At 38.5% G+C, this 18489-nt stretch overlaps 2 protein-coding genes and 1 pseudogene across 3 annotated transcripts; 1 reads left to right on the top strand and 2 right to left on the bottom strand.

Annotated features, from left to right (window-relative positions):
• Positions 1–418: 418 nt before the first annotated feature.
• LOC143471034 (actin-binding protein WASF3-like) lies at positions 419–7721 on the top strand. The gene is made up of 8 exons (XM_076969360.1): positions 419–600; positions 2003–2164; positions 2730–2883; positions 3266–3392; positions 4546–4694; positions 4903–5261; positions 6374–6505; positions 6889–7721. Exons 1-8 carry the CDS (start codon positions 495–497, stop codon positions 7044–7046), a joined length of 1347 nt encoding a protein of 448 aa, XP_076825475.1. The 5' UTR covers positions 419–494; the 3' UTR covers positions 7047–7721.
• A 182-nt stretch (positions 7722–7903) lies between these two features.
• On the bottom strand, positions 7904–11469 carry LOC143470988 (uncharacterized). The gene is made up of 4 exons (XM_076969296.1): positions 11175–11469; positions 9672–9863; positions 8938–9282; positions 7904–8690 (listed from the first exon to the last, which is right to left on the bottom strand). Exons 1-4 carry the CDS (start codon positions 11357–11359, stop codon positions 8414–8416), a joined length of 999 nt encoding a protein of 332 aa, XP_076825411.1. The 5' UTR covers positions 11360–11469; the 3' UTR covers positions 7904–8413.
• A 2527-nt stretch (positions 11470–13996) lies between these two features.
• LOC143471187 (aquaporin-8-like) lies at positions 13997–16576 on the bottom strand (annotated as a pseudogene). Its single transcript, XR_013119501.1, has 5 exons — positions 16135–16576; positions 15745–15871; positions 15289–15476; positions 14996–15130; positions 13997–14365 (listed from the first exon to the last, which is right to left on the bottom strand). The product of XR_013119501.1 is annotated as an aquaporin-8-like (transcript).
• Positions 16577–18489: the final 1913 nt, after the last annotated feature.

Genomic DNA, 18489 nt, shown 5'->3' with positions numbered 1-18489 from the left:
CCAGATTGGAAAATACAGCAGTATTCGACAAGAAATCCTGAAATCGTGCGTGCAAAGATGCAAATTTTGGCGTGGTGACGTGCACCAAAGCCTCAATCATTAGTTGATTTATTATCCTAAATTGACTTTAAACAACCAGTTTTTATTCTTTTGTACAAATAATAAAATGGCTTGAAGACGAAAAAGGTTATACAAAATGTAAAAGGTTGTTTATACCCTAACTTTATACAAAATACTTTATACATTATGTTTAATACTTTTATACAAATTGAAATGCTATAACGTTAACTCCTAAGTGTGTGTATCTAAATAATGATGTTTAATATTTTGACGAAACTATGCAAGTGAGGCAGATAAGGTTACAAAGTTTAACCCATTATTAATAAACTACATACACCAGCAGTTTTTAATACAAATTTCTACTCACATTTTACAGGTTTAAGTAAAGTTGTTTTAAGTTTGCATATGATGTAGATGATTTAAGGTGAGTGAAGATGCCTTTAGTGAAACGAGCAGTGGAGCCTTCTGCATTATGTAGACAGTCACTTCCACGAAACGTTAAAAGTGAATTAGAATGTGTCACCAACAACACTCTTTCAGGTAAGGACTAAGGTCATTTCTACTGGTGTGCATTTGTCGAACATAGATTAAACTGACTAGCAATAACACTGTTGAAACTGTGTGTGTTAAATAAATAGATATTAGTATTAAATAAAATCTGAAAAAATATGCTGCAATAGTCTATCTGTAAAATCTCATAAGTTTTAAGTGATTTATATCAGGGCTTCTCAAACTTTTTAGCTTACCCGTTGATGATGGTAAAACAATAAACGTCCCATCACAAATCTCTCACAAATTTTGTCTCTTGCACAATGTGCGCAAATGCGCACTGCACGCAATTCACCAACAGTGCACATCATCATTATCAGACAATATGAAACAAACTTTTCATAAGTGCATATTGGGAAAAAAATTTTACTGGGATATGTGGTCAGTATTGTCTGACAAGTTGATAACCTTGGCCACACCCACAATAAATCGTTGATCACAAAACAATGGCTGGATTTCTTTAGATTTTAAGCCATCATAAAAAATTTTGGAAATTCTGGAGATATACTTTGTAAGCTTGCATGAAATTGTTCATTTTGGTGTCGATAATATCGAAATAATATAAACTTGGCATTTTCAAATTCATGATAATCAAACTTATTTGACAATTTTTAATGGTATTGGTCAAATTCATGTCAATTAACAACAATGTTGGTGTTAAATAAAAAGATTAAAGATTTTCTACATTGGGTTGTTGTCTACTTATTATACGAGTCACTGTACCTTATCTTGCTGACTGCTGTTACAAAGAAGAAGATGCAGATGGGTTCACAAAAAAAAATTACTCGATTGTCTAACTTATTCTGCTTTTTGGGTTTTCATGCAGGTTTCAGACGTAACCTTTAAATATTTCATGAGTCCAACATTTAATTGTTTTACATTTTCTGCTCAAACAACTTGCTTAAGTTGATTGCTTGCCAAAAGCACAGCTGGTTCACGGCAGGACTCCACTTAGGATTTTAAAATCCGATGACGGCAGCGTATATTGTTTTGAATCTTTTTCCCGACCAAATTCATAACATTTACAACATGCCTTAAGTTATGTTGTCATGATTAAATTATTTATGGTTGAAAAACCCCATGAAATATACATATAGGCCTCTATATAACAAATGCATATATATAACAGGTTTGAGTCATTAAACTCTGCAATGTGCATCATATATTTTTCCTTCAGAGTAGTTCATGGTACTAATATAATACTCGTTTTTGCATTACAAGCTCTTTTGGTTCAGACCTTTCCAAAATTTTCCTATAGTCTCAATACATTTTATGAACTGTTTAATATAAAATAATCTGATGTTTTTGTGTTTTATTTTTCAAATAACCAATTCAACTTTTTTACAATTATGATTCCCCCAATTTTTAACACATAGACATCATATCTTCACAGGAGTTATCAAGCAGTTGTCGTCGTTGTCGATTCACGCAGAAGATCTCTTTGGAGAGCTCTTCACGGAAGCGAGTACATTCTACACACGAGCTAGTAAATTACAGGATAGAATCGATAAACTCAGCGTAAAAGTAACACAACTGGATTCATCAATAGAAGAAGGTAAAAAGTTGTTTAAATTCTTTTCAATTAGACATGTTACAGATGAATTGATATAGTTATTATGCTAATTAAAAATATTGCATGCAATGTCTTCATATAGTCTATGTATTGGACAGGGAACACTTAGGTGTCATAATTTAAAAATAAATTTAAAGGAAGTGAAGTTAATCGTCCAGTTATGTATAGGTTAGCTTAATCCTGCGTTAAACTTTGTCAGAATTATGTCATGCAAACTGCAAGTTTTTAGTCTTGAACAGCAGTTACTGTAAGGATAATTTTCCCTCAACCTAGAATGATTTCAACTTTCATAATTCACTCCCCCAGCTGTCGCCAGTGTTGCGCAACACAGCAGTAACCTGTGACTGGCATCTTTCTGTATGGTATTGTCACCCACAGTTAGCGTGCTGCAACTTAAACAAGGATTGGGAAATCTCACTTTCCGCATGCCACCTTACGTTGTTTAAAATTAGCAATCTGTTGGTCAAAATTACAAAATATCTTGTTCAATATCACACCAGTAATTATAATTTATAACCTAACCTTGCTCTATTCCTTTCATGTTCAGTATCTCTGCATGATATCAACATGAGGAAAGCGTTTCGATCGAACCGAATAACTGATCAGCAAGTTGTATCGAGAGAATCATTGTCACAGACGCTACATGCAACTTATAATAAGGCTGATAAGCCCCCTCCTTTGCAAGATCTTAATCAATTCAGGTGAAAATATATTAATTAGAACATTATCTGCTTCGCAATGTTCTACCAATCATGTATGTTGTATGATGTATAATATAGCATGTTCTGTGCTGTTCGATTAGAATTAGACTGTATGTTTTAGGCTAATTAGTCAAACTTGCATAGGCTGTTATCGCTTTATGCACTCATGCGTGTCTGACATGATTAACTACCCAGAAAGGAAATGACACAATATGTGGGTAAAGAATCGATGGTTGAATGCATGCAATGGCAGGTTACAATTTTTTACGAAAATACGCAGGACAGAGCAGCACCGACCTGTGCAAACCACTCAATCTTTGAAACATATGATTATTTCCCTTATTTATGTAAAAAGTATAACATATTATAACACGTTTTACAGGGACGATGGACGAGACGCACTGAAAATTTACACCGATCCTGATTACTTCTTCAACTTGTGGAGAGAGGCAATGCAGAAGGAGATGAGAGATGCCAAGGAGAAAAGGAGAGAACAAAGGAAAAAGGAGGTAAGCTTCTATAATTAACCTGAATGTAAATAGCAACCAGTAGTTTAACGGGACAATCTGTTATTTTGTTATCAAATATAACCTGATGGACGTTTCACTATTTGGCGATGGAACAGACTTAAAGCTTTAGATTGTCCTATTAGGTCATTAGGAGTTATTTATTTGCTTCACTGGCTCATATCATTACTCAATATCGCATTGCATATCAACACTTCCTTGATAGCAGGAAATGGTTTAAACCACACAACGGCGAAATCTTTTATTATCGCGCCAAATCATCACATCTCTTGTCTGTGAAAATATTTAGAAATAATTGCACAGAGTTGCATTTTGTCCATTTTTGATGAACGCGGCATCAAGTGTGTTGATGTTTGCTGTAATAAGCCAGTGCCTGCTTTTTGTATTATTTGTGAGTTAGACGTAAACGAGCTCTGCCAATTTACTGTTGAAAATGACATATGTGCTGTGTACCACTTAGTTAATTACGAACGTTAACCAATAACACAAACATTCTCACGGACAAACCATTTCCCCCCTGTCTAACTCATTCTTTATTTATTTCAATTCTCTATTCGTTTGATTTGGTCTGCAGTTGCAAATTATTTAAACAAATCATTCACTGAATACTCATTTGTGGACCTGCAAGTATCCTTCAACTGGTACATTATGCAACACATGAAAAAATCATGTGTTTATCTCCATCACAAGTGCAGTGCAAAGACTAATTTACATTATGAATAAAAACAGAAGCAAAATATGTTGCACTTCTGCGCTTTTAAGATTGACTTATCAAGGCAAGTGTAACAAATGGTGTAACAATAAGACGGCAAAAATTTTCAAAGTTGCAATGTTGAAGTCTGCTAGAACAGCATAAACACAGCAGTGAGCTAAATTGTAATAAATTAAAGTTTGCTTTTATTAATTATTCTACTGATGTTGACCCAGTCCTGTCATAACCAATTTTAAATTTTGTGCTTACAAGGTTGGGGAATCAATCGACCACTGCCAATGGTGGGAAAGCTTTTAATGTTTTTGTTGCATTTGCTGACATTTTCTGACCTTGGACAGTTATTTATATGTACTTTTGACAGCCACATATACTATTATGTTATACTTGCTTAGAAGAATCTTTATGTTTATTGTTTATTCACAGAAAAAAACAAATCCAGTTCGTAAACAAGGGGAAGTGCGGAAAGCGATCCCAAAATCTCGTTTAAAAGCTCAACAAATGCAACAAGGCGTTGAATTTATTGACACTACCGTTCGTAATCATGTTCATTCTACTCCTGTTAACTCTGTTCAGTAAGTTATCCTTTGTTGTTGCTATCTGTACCAAAGTATTAATAAATTTCATTCACAAATTCCACCATTGATTTCTAATAACGAGAGCTTGCTGACACATTTCAAGTAAAAATCTCAAATAACTCAATTTCATGTTGATTATTCTTATCAGGCCAGCGTTGTTAAAAATTTCACTTTTTTTCAAAATTTTTTGATTTCATTGTTTCAGGTCGAATATGTCATCACCAAGCATGTCGTCTACAAAGTCACCTGACCTGTCGGTATCTCCGGATGGGTACGGCTCACCTCAAGGCCATCACCCATCACCCCCTCCCCCACCGAAGATGGCAGACGGTCCCACGCAGCATTACGTGTCCCCGATGACAGATTTACCCGCTCCACCCCCACCTCCACCCCCTGACATGAATGGGGGTTTTCCCGATTATCCCACGACCATGAGTGGCCCTCCACCCCCCGATGTTGGCCACATCCCACCACCCCCACCAGTCGCGAATGTCCCCGCGCCCCCATCAGCTCCGAACATCCCAGCACCACCTCCCCCACCACCCGTCAACGCAGCCCCATCACGTAAGTTTGCCGATTAACTTTAGGAAGCGAAATTTTGTGAACTTTGTTGAAAGAAATAGGGAGCTCAGGAGAATGTGCTTTGTAAAAAGCCATTTGTAAAAAGCCAAGGTTTTCATGTAAGGGTCAGTTGATCGATAAAATTCGGTTTATGCACCGGAAAATTTAGCAAATGTTCTGTGATTTTGTTATATATCTGCAATCAAAGCCAATACTGCAGACGGCTCTGTACGTCATGCATAGATATTAGTGCATCGGGTTAAAAACATCGAGTTTCTCGGGTTTTGCAATGAAAATAAAATTTAGAACATTAATGTGGGACAACACCGTGAATATTAGATCACAATTCATGCCAAGTAGTTGATCACCAGACCTTGATAAAGCACAGAGCCTGTTGTGCAGGTAGCATCAATTTTTATTGAGATCGTGTGCAGCAGCAATATTAGCTTTAGCGTATTCAGTAAAGATTCTGGGAATTTCTCAAGTGTGAAACAGCACTGTTTCGCACGATTCAGCTACTATTCTTACCAACAGGATAACTTGATCAGTCTGTTAGTCTTTAGACTTAGAGAGTATAGATCCAGAACACTACAAGTTTGCTTCGTTGCCCAGACCCTGCTGACCAGTGTACGTTGGTGGAATTCTGCTTCCATCAGTGACCAAGACATTTTTTTATGACTCGAACAAGTCAAGTCATTTGGAAAGTTGACTTAAGTCGAGTCAAATTACTAATTGGATCAAGTCAAGTTAAAATATAATGCATGTCATTGGCTGTATCTTTAACCAATGGTTTGCAGCGAAATCAAATGTCTGTAATTCAGTTGGTTAATAAATTAACAACTAAGATTTATTGACTTGTGTCAAGTTACTTTCTGAGACTTGAGTCAAGTCATTTCAAGCATTAACTCGAGTCAAGTTAAGCAATTTAAAAACGTGACTCGACTCGAGTCATTACAACACTGGCTTCCATCGTAGGAAGTGCGTTTAATTATGTCATTACTCATTAGATACCAATTTTGCACTAATACACACTTTTGTAAACCTCTGCATGTAAGCTCGTAACCTAGTTAATGAAAATAGTAAGTAATATCTTTGACCAATGCCTTTATCTTCAGCTCCGCCAGATCCAAATCAAGGCGGTTTTGCAAATGCACTCGCTAACGCCACCTTGAGGAAGACGGAAGACAATCCCAAGCCTGCCCCGGCTGGGGACAACAGAGGTGGACTTCTTTCTGCTATAAGAGTTGGTATGTGCCTGTTAAGTGTCTCGTTTGTAACTAGATTAGCGTTTTATAGTCGGCGGCAGCGCTAGACACGCACTTTGTCTGTGGCACCGGCTGATTACGTCAACTTGCACGATTTACAAAACTGCGATTGAGACAGTTCGAGTTCCAGTTCGAGAATAAACCATTTGACCTCTCTCTGCTGGTTTATGTCTTGCTTTGTCAAACTTAATGTTTTACATTGAATACATTTACCCGAGCTAATCATGTAAGCAATCAATGCAATGGGTTTAAAAGCGTTTCTCAATCTTGCAGTTGTCGATTACATCGATGCCTTGCTGTTGATTGTTACGTTACAGTGCCATGATTGTGACAAAATACTACGTGACAATTTCCTATTTTATCAGGAATAAACCTGAAGAAAGTCGAACAACGTGAGAAAACCGCCGCGGCGGCGACGTCTAGCGGAGGCAACGACGTGGCCTCGATTCTGGCGCGAAGAATCGCAGTCGAGTTTTCCGATTCCGAATCAGATGCTGGTTCAGACGATGACGAGTGGGATTGAATTCCTGGAATAGGGAACTCCCCCGTGGTTGGGGAGCATTTTAACCGATTACGCAAAATACGTCATATAGCACTTTCGTTCTACTTATGCGAGTCGGTGACGCAGGACGCAATATTTCTGTATATTGTCATAGCAACCGTAAATGAAGCATGTATGACCCTCGGAGACGATTTTCTTGCAAAGTTTGTTTCGGATAATTGCCACCGAGTTAGGTGCAGGTGCATCTGCTGCTATCTTAGATAATTCTCATTATTCCAATCTGTATCGTAACAATTGCCACAATCACTCATTGTAAGTCAATTAATTATCTGAGTGATTTCGTGTTTTATTATAATCTGCCAATGAAACCGTATTGGGACACTGTAATGATTACGTCATAATGGACTTTTCGAAATGTTGAAACGGTTTTGCATCGCTGCAATTATCTTACGACCAATGCGGTTTTGACGTCACAAAGAGAGTTTTATAGCACTTTATCGCGTTTGTCAAAAATGTTTCTTTTCTTGCCTACGATTATAACGTATTTTTCGTGCGAATGGGTATTCCCCCTGCGTTTATGTAATTATGATGACGTGTTCCTCGTTTGTTCGTAACAATTCTGCAGTAATTCTATAAGTGGTTGGGTAAGTGCTATTTTTCGCGCGTTTAATTGCATTACATCAAGTAACACGGTGATTGGCTCGTTTTCGAAACTTAAACGCTGATTGGTCATCTCCAGATTTTGAAATGAACCTCTAACGATTGGGTCGATTCAACTCACATACGTTTGTGGAATTGAGACGTCCGTGGGTTGAATCTTCCGACAGCCCCTTCCAATAGTTGGCTTTGCTGGAATCAAACGTCAGGCATCAACACAGTTCAGATCAAAATCATATTTTAATGCAACCTCAACGTATTTGAATAATTATGCCCATAAAATTGCAAAGGAAAAAAGTGCACCCATAGTTGAAGGCGTAATAAGGAACTCACAGTAAAGTTGAAGCTGATTATACGATGAGAAACTTTTAAACCATGCGGCCCGAAGCGAGGTGCTGTATTCAGACAACGTTGAATAACAAAAGCAATGTTACTTTATTATGGAGAATGGGCGCTTTTGAAAATTAAGCAAAATTTTCGAGAGAAAAAACGACTGAAAAAGCAATAAAAACAGATTCATTGCAACTACGCAGGTTCACCTTTCACATCTGCAAGTCTTCTAATTTTCTATATTTGCTCTCCCAATACTGATGGAAGCTGTACAAATGAACCGGCCTATAAAGTGAACAATTGTCTAATTTTGTCGATATTTTGACTGATTTTAATCGGGCAATGTTCGAATTTCTTACCATTGTGATGTCACAATGCAAGCATCCGTACCGTGAATGAACTCACGCAACGCATGGTTCTGATTGGTCGGGAGGTGTACACGTGACCGTAATCGACTGAGATTGCGTCGAACCCGACGACGCAATTCTAAACTTTTGAGGTCTCTGTGACGTCACAAGGGGTTTCATGTCAGTCTTTGCGGAGTTCTGTCGATCGGGGGGCTTTTTGGAGCAGTCCGGGGGGCAGCCGTACCGGTCTTTGACCCTGTAGCAGACGATGAGGGCGATGAAGTAAATCAGTGGCAGCGTGATCACCAGAGCGTGGAAGATTGTGACGTCTCTGCAAGTTGAAAAGGAAAGTGTCTTGAAACGATTGTTTTATCGCGAAATACCACCCTAATCAATTTTCACTATGACGTAATAATTATGATGCGAATAACAAATTTTCGTCAATATATAAACCTACATTCATAATATGGTTAAGTTATAGCGGGGATAAACTACCCATTATGGCAGTGTCCAACAATTTTGAACTCTGCCAAAACCATACAGCCAATCAACGACTACATTGACGTAAAGCCACTTACTTGCATAGTAACGGGTCTTTGAATATGTCGTCGGTGACTAGGAACGGTTGGACTTGAAAGAAATCGAACACGACTCTTCCTCTCCATTGCTCCGTGTGGTTGTGATTCTCCGCCTGATCTATGGCGTCGTTTATGTCCAGCCCGATCACTATCTCCTGGGAGCATTTGTACGCTCGCTGCAGCCTGACACCTTCGTTCAGCGCAAGTGCGACACCATTGATCGTGTTTCCCCACGCGCTAGCCTCCACGCGGGTTGGTGGTGGCGATAGCGAGCCACTGGCATAGTTACTGACGTTGCCGACGCTCACCTTGACTTTTTCCAGTTTCCAATTGCCGATGTCACATCTGTTCAATGACGTCACATGTGACGTGAAACCGTAAAATACCATAAGCTGTACTAATTTTGAGTTTAAATTGGTTTGATTTACGGACCAATAAGCTAACAACTTAATTCGAGTAATGCACAAAATATTAAGCTGCACACGCAGACACGGAAATATTCGCATAAAACCGCCCTGAAAAAGCATAGGCCGGGCAGGTTACAAGAAATGTGCTATTAGTATCCGTGACAGTACAGTACTGTAGTCACAGCGCGTTATAAAACCGATATGTGACACTTTGAATTATGACTTCATAAAACACTCTATTGCGTCGTTTTAATTTACCATGTTTGACTCAACTATTATTCGAGCCGAATAAATCATTAACGAAAATCGTAAAAAGGGTGCCCTCACGTGTTGCAATATACTCTCTGAGCTTCGACTTCGGTCACCTCGTCACGCATGAACAACAATTGCATGGTGACGTCATCGAAGCTAAGTGTGAGCAGAGAATGGTATTCCATATCGCAGTAGCTGCCCTCAGTTGAAGCGGACGCCGGTAGCGGAATGTCGTAAGTCTCCATGGTGTGCTCTGCCCCCGGGGACCTGCATAGAACCAGGAACGTTATCACTTGATAATGTGATATCTATTTCGTCATAATTGGTACGTCACTGTTGTGAGTGCGATGTCTATGTCCGCTAATTTTGCAGATTGCCACGTACGCCAAAACTGGAGGCCACCTCACATAACGCGTGAGCCTGAAATCTTTTCCATGATTCGTCATTAATGATTATGTTACAATGACTGCGTTCGACAATCTGCTTTGAAGGTGACTTAAATGGTTATGGCGTCTTTTTAAAGGCTACGCCGCGGCTAGCGTTGGCGGAACACAAACTCGATTCAGTTATTCACACACATGATCAATTTAACTTTGAGCATTGCCGTCCAACAAAGCATCTTATACAATCATGAACTGATATTGCACGAAGATGTTCTATGCACACATAACATCAGAAATCTAGCGTTTTGAAACCGCTGTATTACTACAGTATAAACAAACGACACACAACCTAGGGTAACATTTATGTCAAAGTACAAACGTGATAATTCAATAGCAATCATTCGTGGCAGTTTTGCAGCTACGGCCGCTAACAGTCAAGATTAGGTTACACAGCTCATTGTTAGAATCAACCAACCGCGTCATAGTTGCTTTGTCATGTTTGCTTGAAATGTTTAACAAAGGCATGTCTATGGTTATATGCTTGGGTGAACACTGAAACACCTCGTTGATTTTTTTAACAGTGGAACGGTTGATTGCCCTTAAAAGTATTCGTCTGATATGACAACAGGTGATTTTTTCAGCTAGCTAGAAGCAGCCATCTGACGCTGGAATGCGCAGTCATTCCACCTGTGTGTCGTTACGCTTTGTTGATCACAATTCCTCTTCCTCTACGTAACAATTTCAGTATTGCGACACAATTCTTTCTCAAATGAACTACATTTCCTCGTTGCATTACCGCAATCAATAACTCAGACAACTTAATCGTGGGTTAATGGTTTAGCAATTTTTAAACAAGATTAGTGCCTGTACAGCTGTGGGCTTATGTGCTGGTCTCTTTTACTTTTCACTCCCCTATCAGGATCGAGTATTGAGGCGTTATTACGTCACAATTTCTTCAGTATTACCTCACAATTTCAATTCAGGTCATTCCGCGCGCATGCAAAAGTAGAAGAAACCTATTTGAGAACAGACCAGTAGGCAAGTAGGTTATGTGTCTAGCACATCACCGTTCGAATCTGGCTTAGGCCTAATGCCTGTATTGTAAGCTAGTAGAAAGATCGTCAAAAAACAAAACTTGTAAGTTTTGCACGGTCAGTCCACTGGAGAACTTTTCGGCTGCTATATCATAAGCTACCTGTATGTGATTTGGATGGTTGCGTTCAGCTGCGCCAAAAGACAAAGGTTTGCGACTTGAGTGTTTAGAAAATGGCTGCCGGACACGTGAAATACGGGCTGGTCAGAAGTGCCGGAATGTCCAATTACTTCATTCGAAGGGAGAATAAATAATATCAAAACCGTCCAAACTCCAAAAAGCTTCATGATGGCAGCAACACTAAGTCTAAACAGCACTGTTTTCTACTAGGCTACATTTTTAACGACTCAGTCCTAATTCCGAACCACTCTTGTCTCTGTGTAATGTTCTGCAGTTAGTCATTGTGTCGTCATAAATAACGCAATGATGCGTGTCAGACTGAAACTTCATTTATAGACACATTATAAATAATCAATTTTATTGATTCTCGATACTTGCTAACACGCGCTTGAACAATATTGAATTAAAATAAGAATATTTTAAAACAAGGAATTAAACCGTGTTATTTAGCTTTTGTAAACAGCGCAACATCAGAGATTGATTGTCACCTTAAAAGAATAATGTCAATGAGGATAAACATAAATAGGCATTAGACAACTTAGTGCAAAATGCGGAATGAATTAACCCAAACCTGACATTAAAAGATGATTGCTTAATTTTGGTGTGGCATAACAATTAATTATCAAACCTAACCAAACAATTCTTTTTTGCAGGTTATTTAAAACTGTTTTAAAATATAATTTGGGTTCACGTTGTGGAGGCTTTTCTATGATAAAACAAACACTTCTGTTAACAACCAGCTTACATTGCCCTTGCCTATGTCCTTTAAACATGCATAATTAAAAAATATGAAGTCCACTTTTACATAAATTAAACATAGTTGCAAGATTTCGTTTAAAGCTAACCATAGCAGCGGACAGCTGAAAGTTTGGTCAGCCATTTCCAATCAGCCAACAGGATTAGAAAGAAAGCTACTTTCAAAACTTTTACACGGTAAAGCTAAAATATATCCTCTCTCTCTGTAGCCTAGTTGGATAGAAAATTTCGCTTTGCTGTGAAACTCTAAACTGGTCCAAAGTTCAATCTAAAGCTTCCGGTAGTAAAGTGATAAAGTTTTAAAAGCGTTTTGGAGTATAGCCTACTCGTTCAAAATAAAATGAATTCTCTTTTTAAACAGTATGAATTATTGTGTTGATATGATTAGGTTCCTCTTGTAGTGCACTCTATTGTACAAAGAATGCCATAAATAAAAAGCAAAGGATTTCTGCTCGCCATCGCGGCAATTCATGTCAATTTTGTAAGAAACTTTTGCGTTTTTGGAAAACTAAGAGACTACCAGTCAAAAATAAAAGAAGTATTTTTCGTTTACAATATTCTCATTTTGCTTTGGAAATTTTTGGCATTCCGCCATGCGACACGTGTATAAACGGAATTCGGTCTGCCTATATTTGTTAGGCTTGTACAAACTTCGCCAGCAGCTAGTTTTTGTTTCGACAAAACACGGGTAGATTGACCCTTTTCAACAAATTTATTTAAAACCGATTTAAGTCTTGATGACTTAAAAACCACTAGTAAGAAACTTTAACTGTTAGGCTATAAATTTTTTCTAAACTGCTGGCTTAGCTAAACCAGCTAGTTCCGATCAAATTGTTCCGGACATATTGCTTGACCAGTTTAACCAATCTAGCGAGAAACGTATTAAGTAGAGACGACAAATTTTTCTCAAGGGACCGTTTCTATTTGATTATCCCAGGCCTGAAAATCGATATTTATAGTGTTGAGCGGCACCGAAAACATTTTACCCGATCGCTGTAGGTCGTGTTACTGCGTCATGACGTTTTAACTAATGAAAACAGAAAGCTGAGCTAGTGTCACGCTTAAGTTCAACTTAGCCTATAGGCTATGGTTGTACTCTTCGAAAAACTAACTTAACTATCTAACTTTCGCGGAAGCAATTGTAATATAAGTAACACTTAAGCTATCTACATGTGAGTTCTGTGCTTGTTAAGAACCACGAATCAACTTTGGCAGGCCAGTGTTTAGACAAGCCAAATATTTGCCTTTTCATCCCTGACATCGTAAAACCTATACGGGCGTTCCTGCTAGTACTTTGTTCAAATATCCCCGCCTATATCAGCAAAACCTCTGGTAATTTTCACAGTTATTTACAATCATGGCATATGCGCAGTAAATTAAGTGTGATGACGTATTTCCGTTGCTGACAAGGAAATATCACTCGTGCTCTTGCTACCTTTTATGCGATTAGCTATTTTCGGTACAAAAGGTCTTACGTAGCTTGCTCTGTAGCACAACGTTGCGGAAGAATAACTTTCAGTTTTTCACTTTCCATGTACTGTGTTGGAGTAGCGAGGATTATTCTCCTTTGTAGTAAAGTTTATACCAGTGGTTCTCAAACTGGGGTCCGCGAGACAATTTTCTAGGACCGCGAAGCACCTTCCAAAAAAAGGCATTACTTGCCATCAAGCCAAAAGCCCGAAACCGGTTGAATGTGATTCACGATATTAGGGTTGCGTTGTCCAAAACGTAGCCGAACTGGTTGCAAAGAAGCAGGTACACCCGTCAGAATGATACCATAATAACCAACGTGTTGTTTTGTGTTGATTTTTAAGGGACCGTGAGACATTTAAAAAATTGCTAGGAGACCGTCACGTACTTTCTTTTAAAAAAGTTTGAGAACCACTGGTTTATACTTTATCGCGCTGCTCATTTATTTCTAAATTAATCGGGCATTTTGAATCTTTAGCAAATTCTGACGTCACAAAGCGATAACAGAGCTTTGTGTTTCACTTTGTGAGGCCTAAAATTGTTATTGGACTGAACAACTTTAAACCTCTGACCAAAAATATGTAACAGAAGTTTTATTATTTTGCAAATGACTTTCAAACAAATAAACTATCAGACGTCATCAAATATCAGATGTCAAATGATAAGAAGAAATTAACACAACCAGCATTCACAGAATGCAATAACAACAAGAAAACTCTGTAAAACGAAGCAGCAGCAAATAATTTTACTTTTGTTCAAACAAAAAGAAATATGGTAAATGAATTGGTAAATGTGTAGTCGGAAACACAATCTGACCATGAACATATAGTTCGAATTACAGCAAGAATAAACACACGTGTTCAAAGTTTTTTCAGACGTTGCTCTTTGTAGAGTTACTTGGCGCCACCTCACGGAAAAGCCATCTCGCGTTTCCACCGAGAAAAAGTCTGAAAAAAAATAAAATCGCATAATTTCTAAATTTCAGTCTACACTTTATTCAGTCAAAGTAACGCTACGCATAACTGTCATAATATAATCCATTAAATTGCTTCAATTTATACAAAGTTTGACTTGATACTTAGTTAAGTGGACGTGAAATATCAACGAAAACGAATCACTGAACTTGCACGGTATCACTACACTATCACTACAACGCTACACTTTACAGTGTTCTGTTTACACCGGAGTAACAACTACAACTTAATCCTCTTCATTTTCACATAAGCACAGCTGTGTGTGCTTCATTATGAGATGTTGAGTAATCTTGAACTAATTCCAAGACAACAAGTGCAGTTTATGCCTTGGGGCAAGAACACTTCAAGATAACCGAAATTTTAAGTTAAGGAGATTATAAACTGTAGGTTCAATTTGTTTCAATGTATTTTAAAAAACATCTCATTGAGGCCCAGTAATGCAGCTTGAGCTGTCGGAAATTTTGACTTAAAAGTTCCCCGTTGTATCATAGACGCATGCTCTGATTCAAGTTATTTGCAATAGGAGGTAAATTTATCCAAACGTGTATAACAAATTCTCGTAACTAACTTTCATTCCGCGCAAGGCTGAACCTTGCAGCTCACCTGTAAAGCAAACCGGACACAAAAGCCCCCAACAAGGGACCGACCCAGTAAACCCAATAATTCATCCACTGCCCCGCCACCACTGCTGGTCCGAAGCTCAACGTCTGATTCATACAACCTCCTGTGACGTGGAACCTACAAAAATGATGTCACAATTGCATTTATGAAAGAAAAACAAGAAGTCGACTTTAGGGCAAGAGTTCAATACGATATGATTGACCGGCTCTTTAAAAGCTGTTCAAGCGCATTGAAAGTCAACAACAGAAGCTTCAAATTAATTTGTTCCGACCAACCCAGCCAAAATATCGATGAGAATTGCAAATCCAATTGCGAACGCCGCATTGTTGGTGTCAAGTTCAACGGCGGCGAGCAGCACGGCTAAAGTGAGGAGAGAAGTCAAAATGAGTTCGGTGAGAACTCCACGCCCCACGGTGACCCCATCACCCAACGAAAAAGCCCCAGCCGATTCCCCCGTTGTAACCTGAGTCACAAAAAAACAATTTGCTCGAGTTCTATAAACATGCGTATGATAAGGTTAAGGAGACTTGTTGATAATCGATATTGATCACATTTGCTGATCCAAACTTCTTCAACAACTTTCCCTGCCTGATTACACAAGAAGTTGAAAGTATTCATATCGCCTGGATACCCAAAGTGACCTAGACTTGTATTTTTTCTCAACCAACCTCTGCTATCGGGAAAGCACATTCAATTGGTGACTGTTAACTATACAGCATTGGCAAACTCACGTAGGACAATCAAGCCCCTGATAAAGACCCCAGCATTTGGGCGACCAGGTAGAGTGGTACCTTCTGCCACCTGATGCCGCCACCGAGTCCAACTGCTGTGGTCACTGCAAAGTTGACGTGGGCGCCACTGTGCGGTGAAAAAAAAAACGCTTAGCAACCAATGAGCAAATTACAATGCCGAAGGCGACTCACGCATATATTGACATAACTTATTTTTCGAACAAAAACTTCAGGCAGTAATTTTGTCTGCATGAATGAAAGTGTTTAACAGCAGAGTCCTGAAGCTCTTACGTAACATAGCCGAGCGGTGTAGGATTACGTCCTTTAGTAACCTTTGACTTCCATTCATAAAAACAGTTATCAGGCAAAGATAGTGACGTAGCCATTCACCTTATATGGCCAATGGTGATGACCAGGATGGTGACCACTAGACCGTCGTTGATAGCTGGCGCCAGAGCGCTTCCAACATCTTTGTTGTTGAAACCGGCCGAGCAATGAAGAAAAGTAAAGATCAGCTGACCGAAATACTCGGCGATCATTGGACGAGCCCACTCTTCGTAGAATTCTTTGAGACCTTTCATTGTGACGTCGCAAAATCGTCCTATTTTATTAACGGGTTAAACTCGGTTGTATGAGTTTGCCCCTTTAAATAAAGAGAATCGTTAAATGATATAAGGCAATACCTGACTAAATTTTTTATAATAAAATTGCATTATTCGCTGCTTTAACTGCCTTATAACTTTGGTTTAACTTTGCTTTTATAATTAAGCTCTAAACCGGATTGCAATCTCTCTAACTAGATTCGTCATGGGATTCATGCGAACTTCGCCCTTTTGATAGTTCGAGAACAAAATTACCAAGTTTCAATCTCCCGCTTATTGTTTGTCCGTTTTATATCGGAACAAATTCGCCTTTTTCGTTCCCGTTTTGCTGCTTTTCCATATCAGGAATTGCTGGCATAGCCAATAGAATGTTTGTGCAGCTTTAGCTGGAGGTATGTTGACAAGTGTTGCTGACTTCTTATGACTCATCAGGTTTAAGACTTTACTTCTAATCCGGAAACAACCGCCAATGACGCAGAGTTCATCGAAGTCAATTGTTCTTGAAATTACGTTCAATCATAAACAAAACAAATTCAACATTGCTTTTTATGTCCGCAGAAACTTTACTATTTCTATTTTTGAACCGCGATTGAAGAGGCGTATACCGCTTTTCTTCCAACCAGCTGTTGGTTATGTCAAAGCTATATTGTGATAAACATGTTTTGAGATGTAAGCTATACGTGTGTGCCGCAAACGTAAATGTTCCACCCTACTCCAGCACAATGCTTACTTATCTGTCACTGCAACAGCAAATAAACTTGTTAACTTGAAGTTGCTGTGTTGTAGCTATAGTCTGAGTTCAAGTTGGTATATATATAGTCTGAGTTAAACCCAAAATAGCTGATAAAATCTTTGTCAGTATACATTATACATTATACAACAATAAATTTGAAAAAAATAGGTTATATAACATTACCCTCAATCTGCTTAATAGTTATTACCGTTATTGTGACGACACAATACTAAACAAACATCGTGGAAATACAACAACGCCACCCATCACTTAGCTGCAGTGTTTATCCGACAAGAACTTCACCGGACAAACAATTCAGGCTGTGGTTAAATTTCCAAACCGCAAGGCGGTAAATAAGCGATTTTAGAGGAAGAAAAATAAAACAGAAGAAATACTTCAAAGTTTGTTTATGTGCGGCCATAATGAAGCCGTTTCATTTGTTTCCAAGTCTCTTCAATGGCGGCCTTTTAACCTCCTGTTTTTGTAACTTTTTGAGATTTTCCGCGAATCAGTTTCATAAAAAAAATCACAAACACAGCAGGATAAAAATCAAAAACCATTAACGTATGACCATTAGGAAGCGTTAATTTCAGTCGTCCTTAGAATCACAAAACCGTTTTTGTCGCGCGATATCTTATCAAAAATATCCAGCCGCAAATTCTCTTAAATAATAGTCCCATAACTCTCATATTGAAACAATCTATGAAATTAATTTCGAATTTAAAAAACTTTTTTTCTTTGCGAATGTAAAAAGGTTTTGGCGGGTACTGTTTTACTTGAGCTTGATGAGTGAGTGTGTCTCATAATTTGAAATTTTAAGTTGTGATGTCTCATACACATATAAACCCTTTATCAAATACATACATACATATATATTCATACACAAATCTTAATCAAACACGTTTACACATAATCGCTACAGAGAACGCTGCAGAAAGCCGACTGAAGGCTGCTGTTCCAAGACGCGTGGTCGGATGCGTAGTTTTGTTTTCTGCCCGGGGCAAACTGTCAACGTTCAATACTGCAAAAACAATGCCCTTGGAAACAAAGCGTTTGAAAATTTGATCTTTTTGTAGTCACTTCCAAAACCCATTCTAATTGCAACGGGTCATACGGTAGTGGATTATCATCAATGTACAATACCTAGAGTGCTGTACAGTCATACCGTCCGGAAAATTCCGGACATGTCCGGAATGTAGGGTTAAATTTTGCGTCCGGGAGGAATTTTAAAAAATGCTCAAATGTCCGGAATTTTATGATGGGCGTTTTAGGGGAATTAGAATTGCGGGAATAATCCTGTAAATCAGGGGTGTCCAACACGTGGCACGCGACGTGTCTGACCTAGACCCTAGCCTAGAGATCACCATAGCCTAACCCTAGCCTAGAGATCACCAGAGGTCAAATCAGAAA

This window comes from Clavelina lepadiformis, chromosome 9 (assembly GCF_947623445.1).
Source record: "Clavelina lepadiformis chromosome 9, kaClaLepa1.1, whole genome shotgun sequence".
In the NCBI taxonomy this organism is placed as follows: Eukaryota; Metazoa; Chordata; class Ascidiacea; order Aplousobranchia; family Clavelinidae; genus Clavelina; species Clavelina lepadiformis.
The sequence above is the reverse complement of the archived record's forward strand: the minus strand, read 5'-3'. Positions and strand labels throughout refer to the sequence as shown.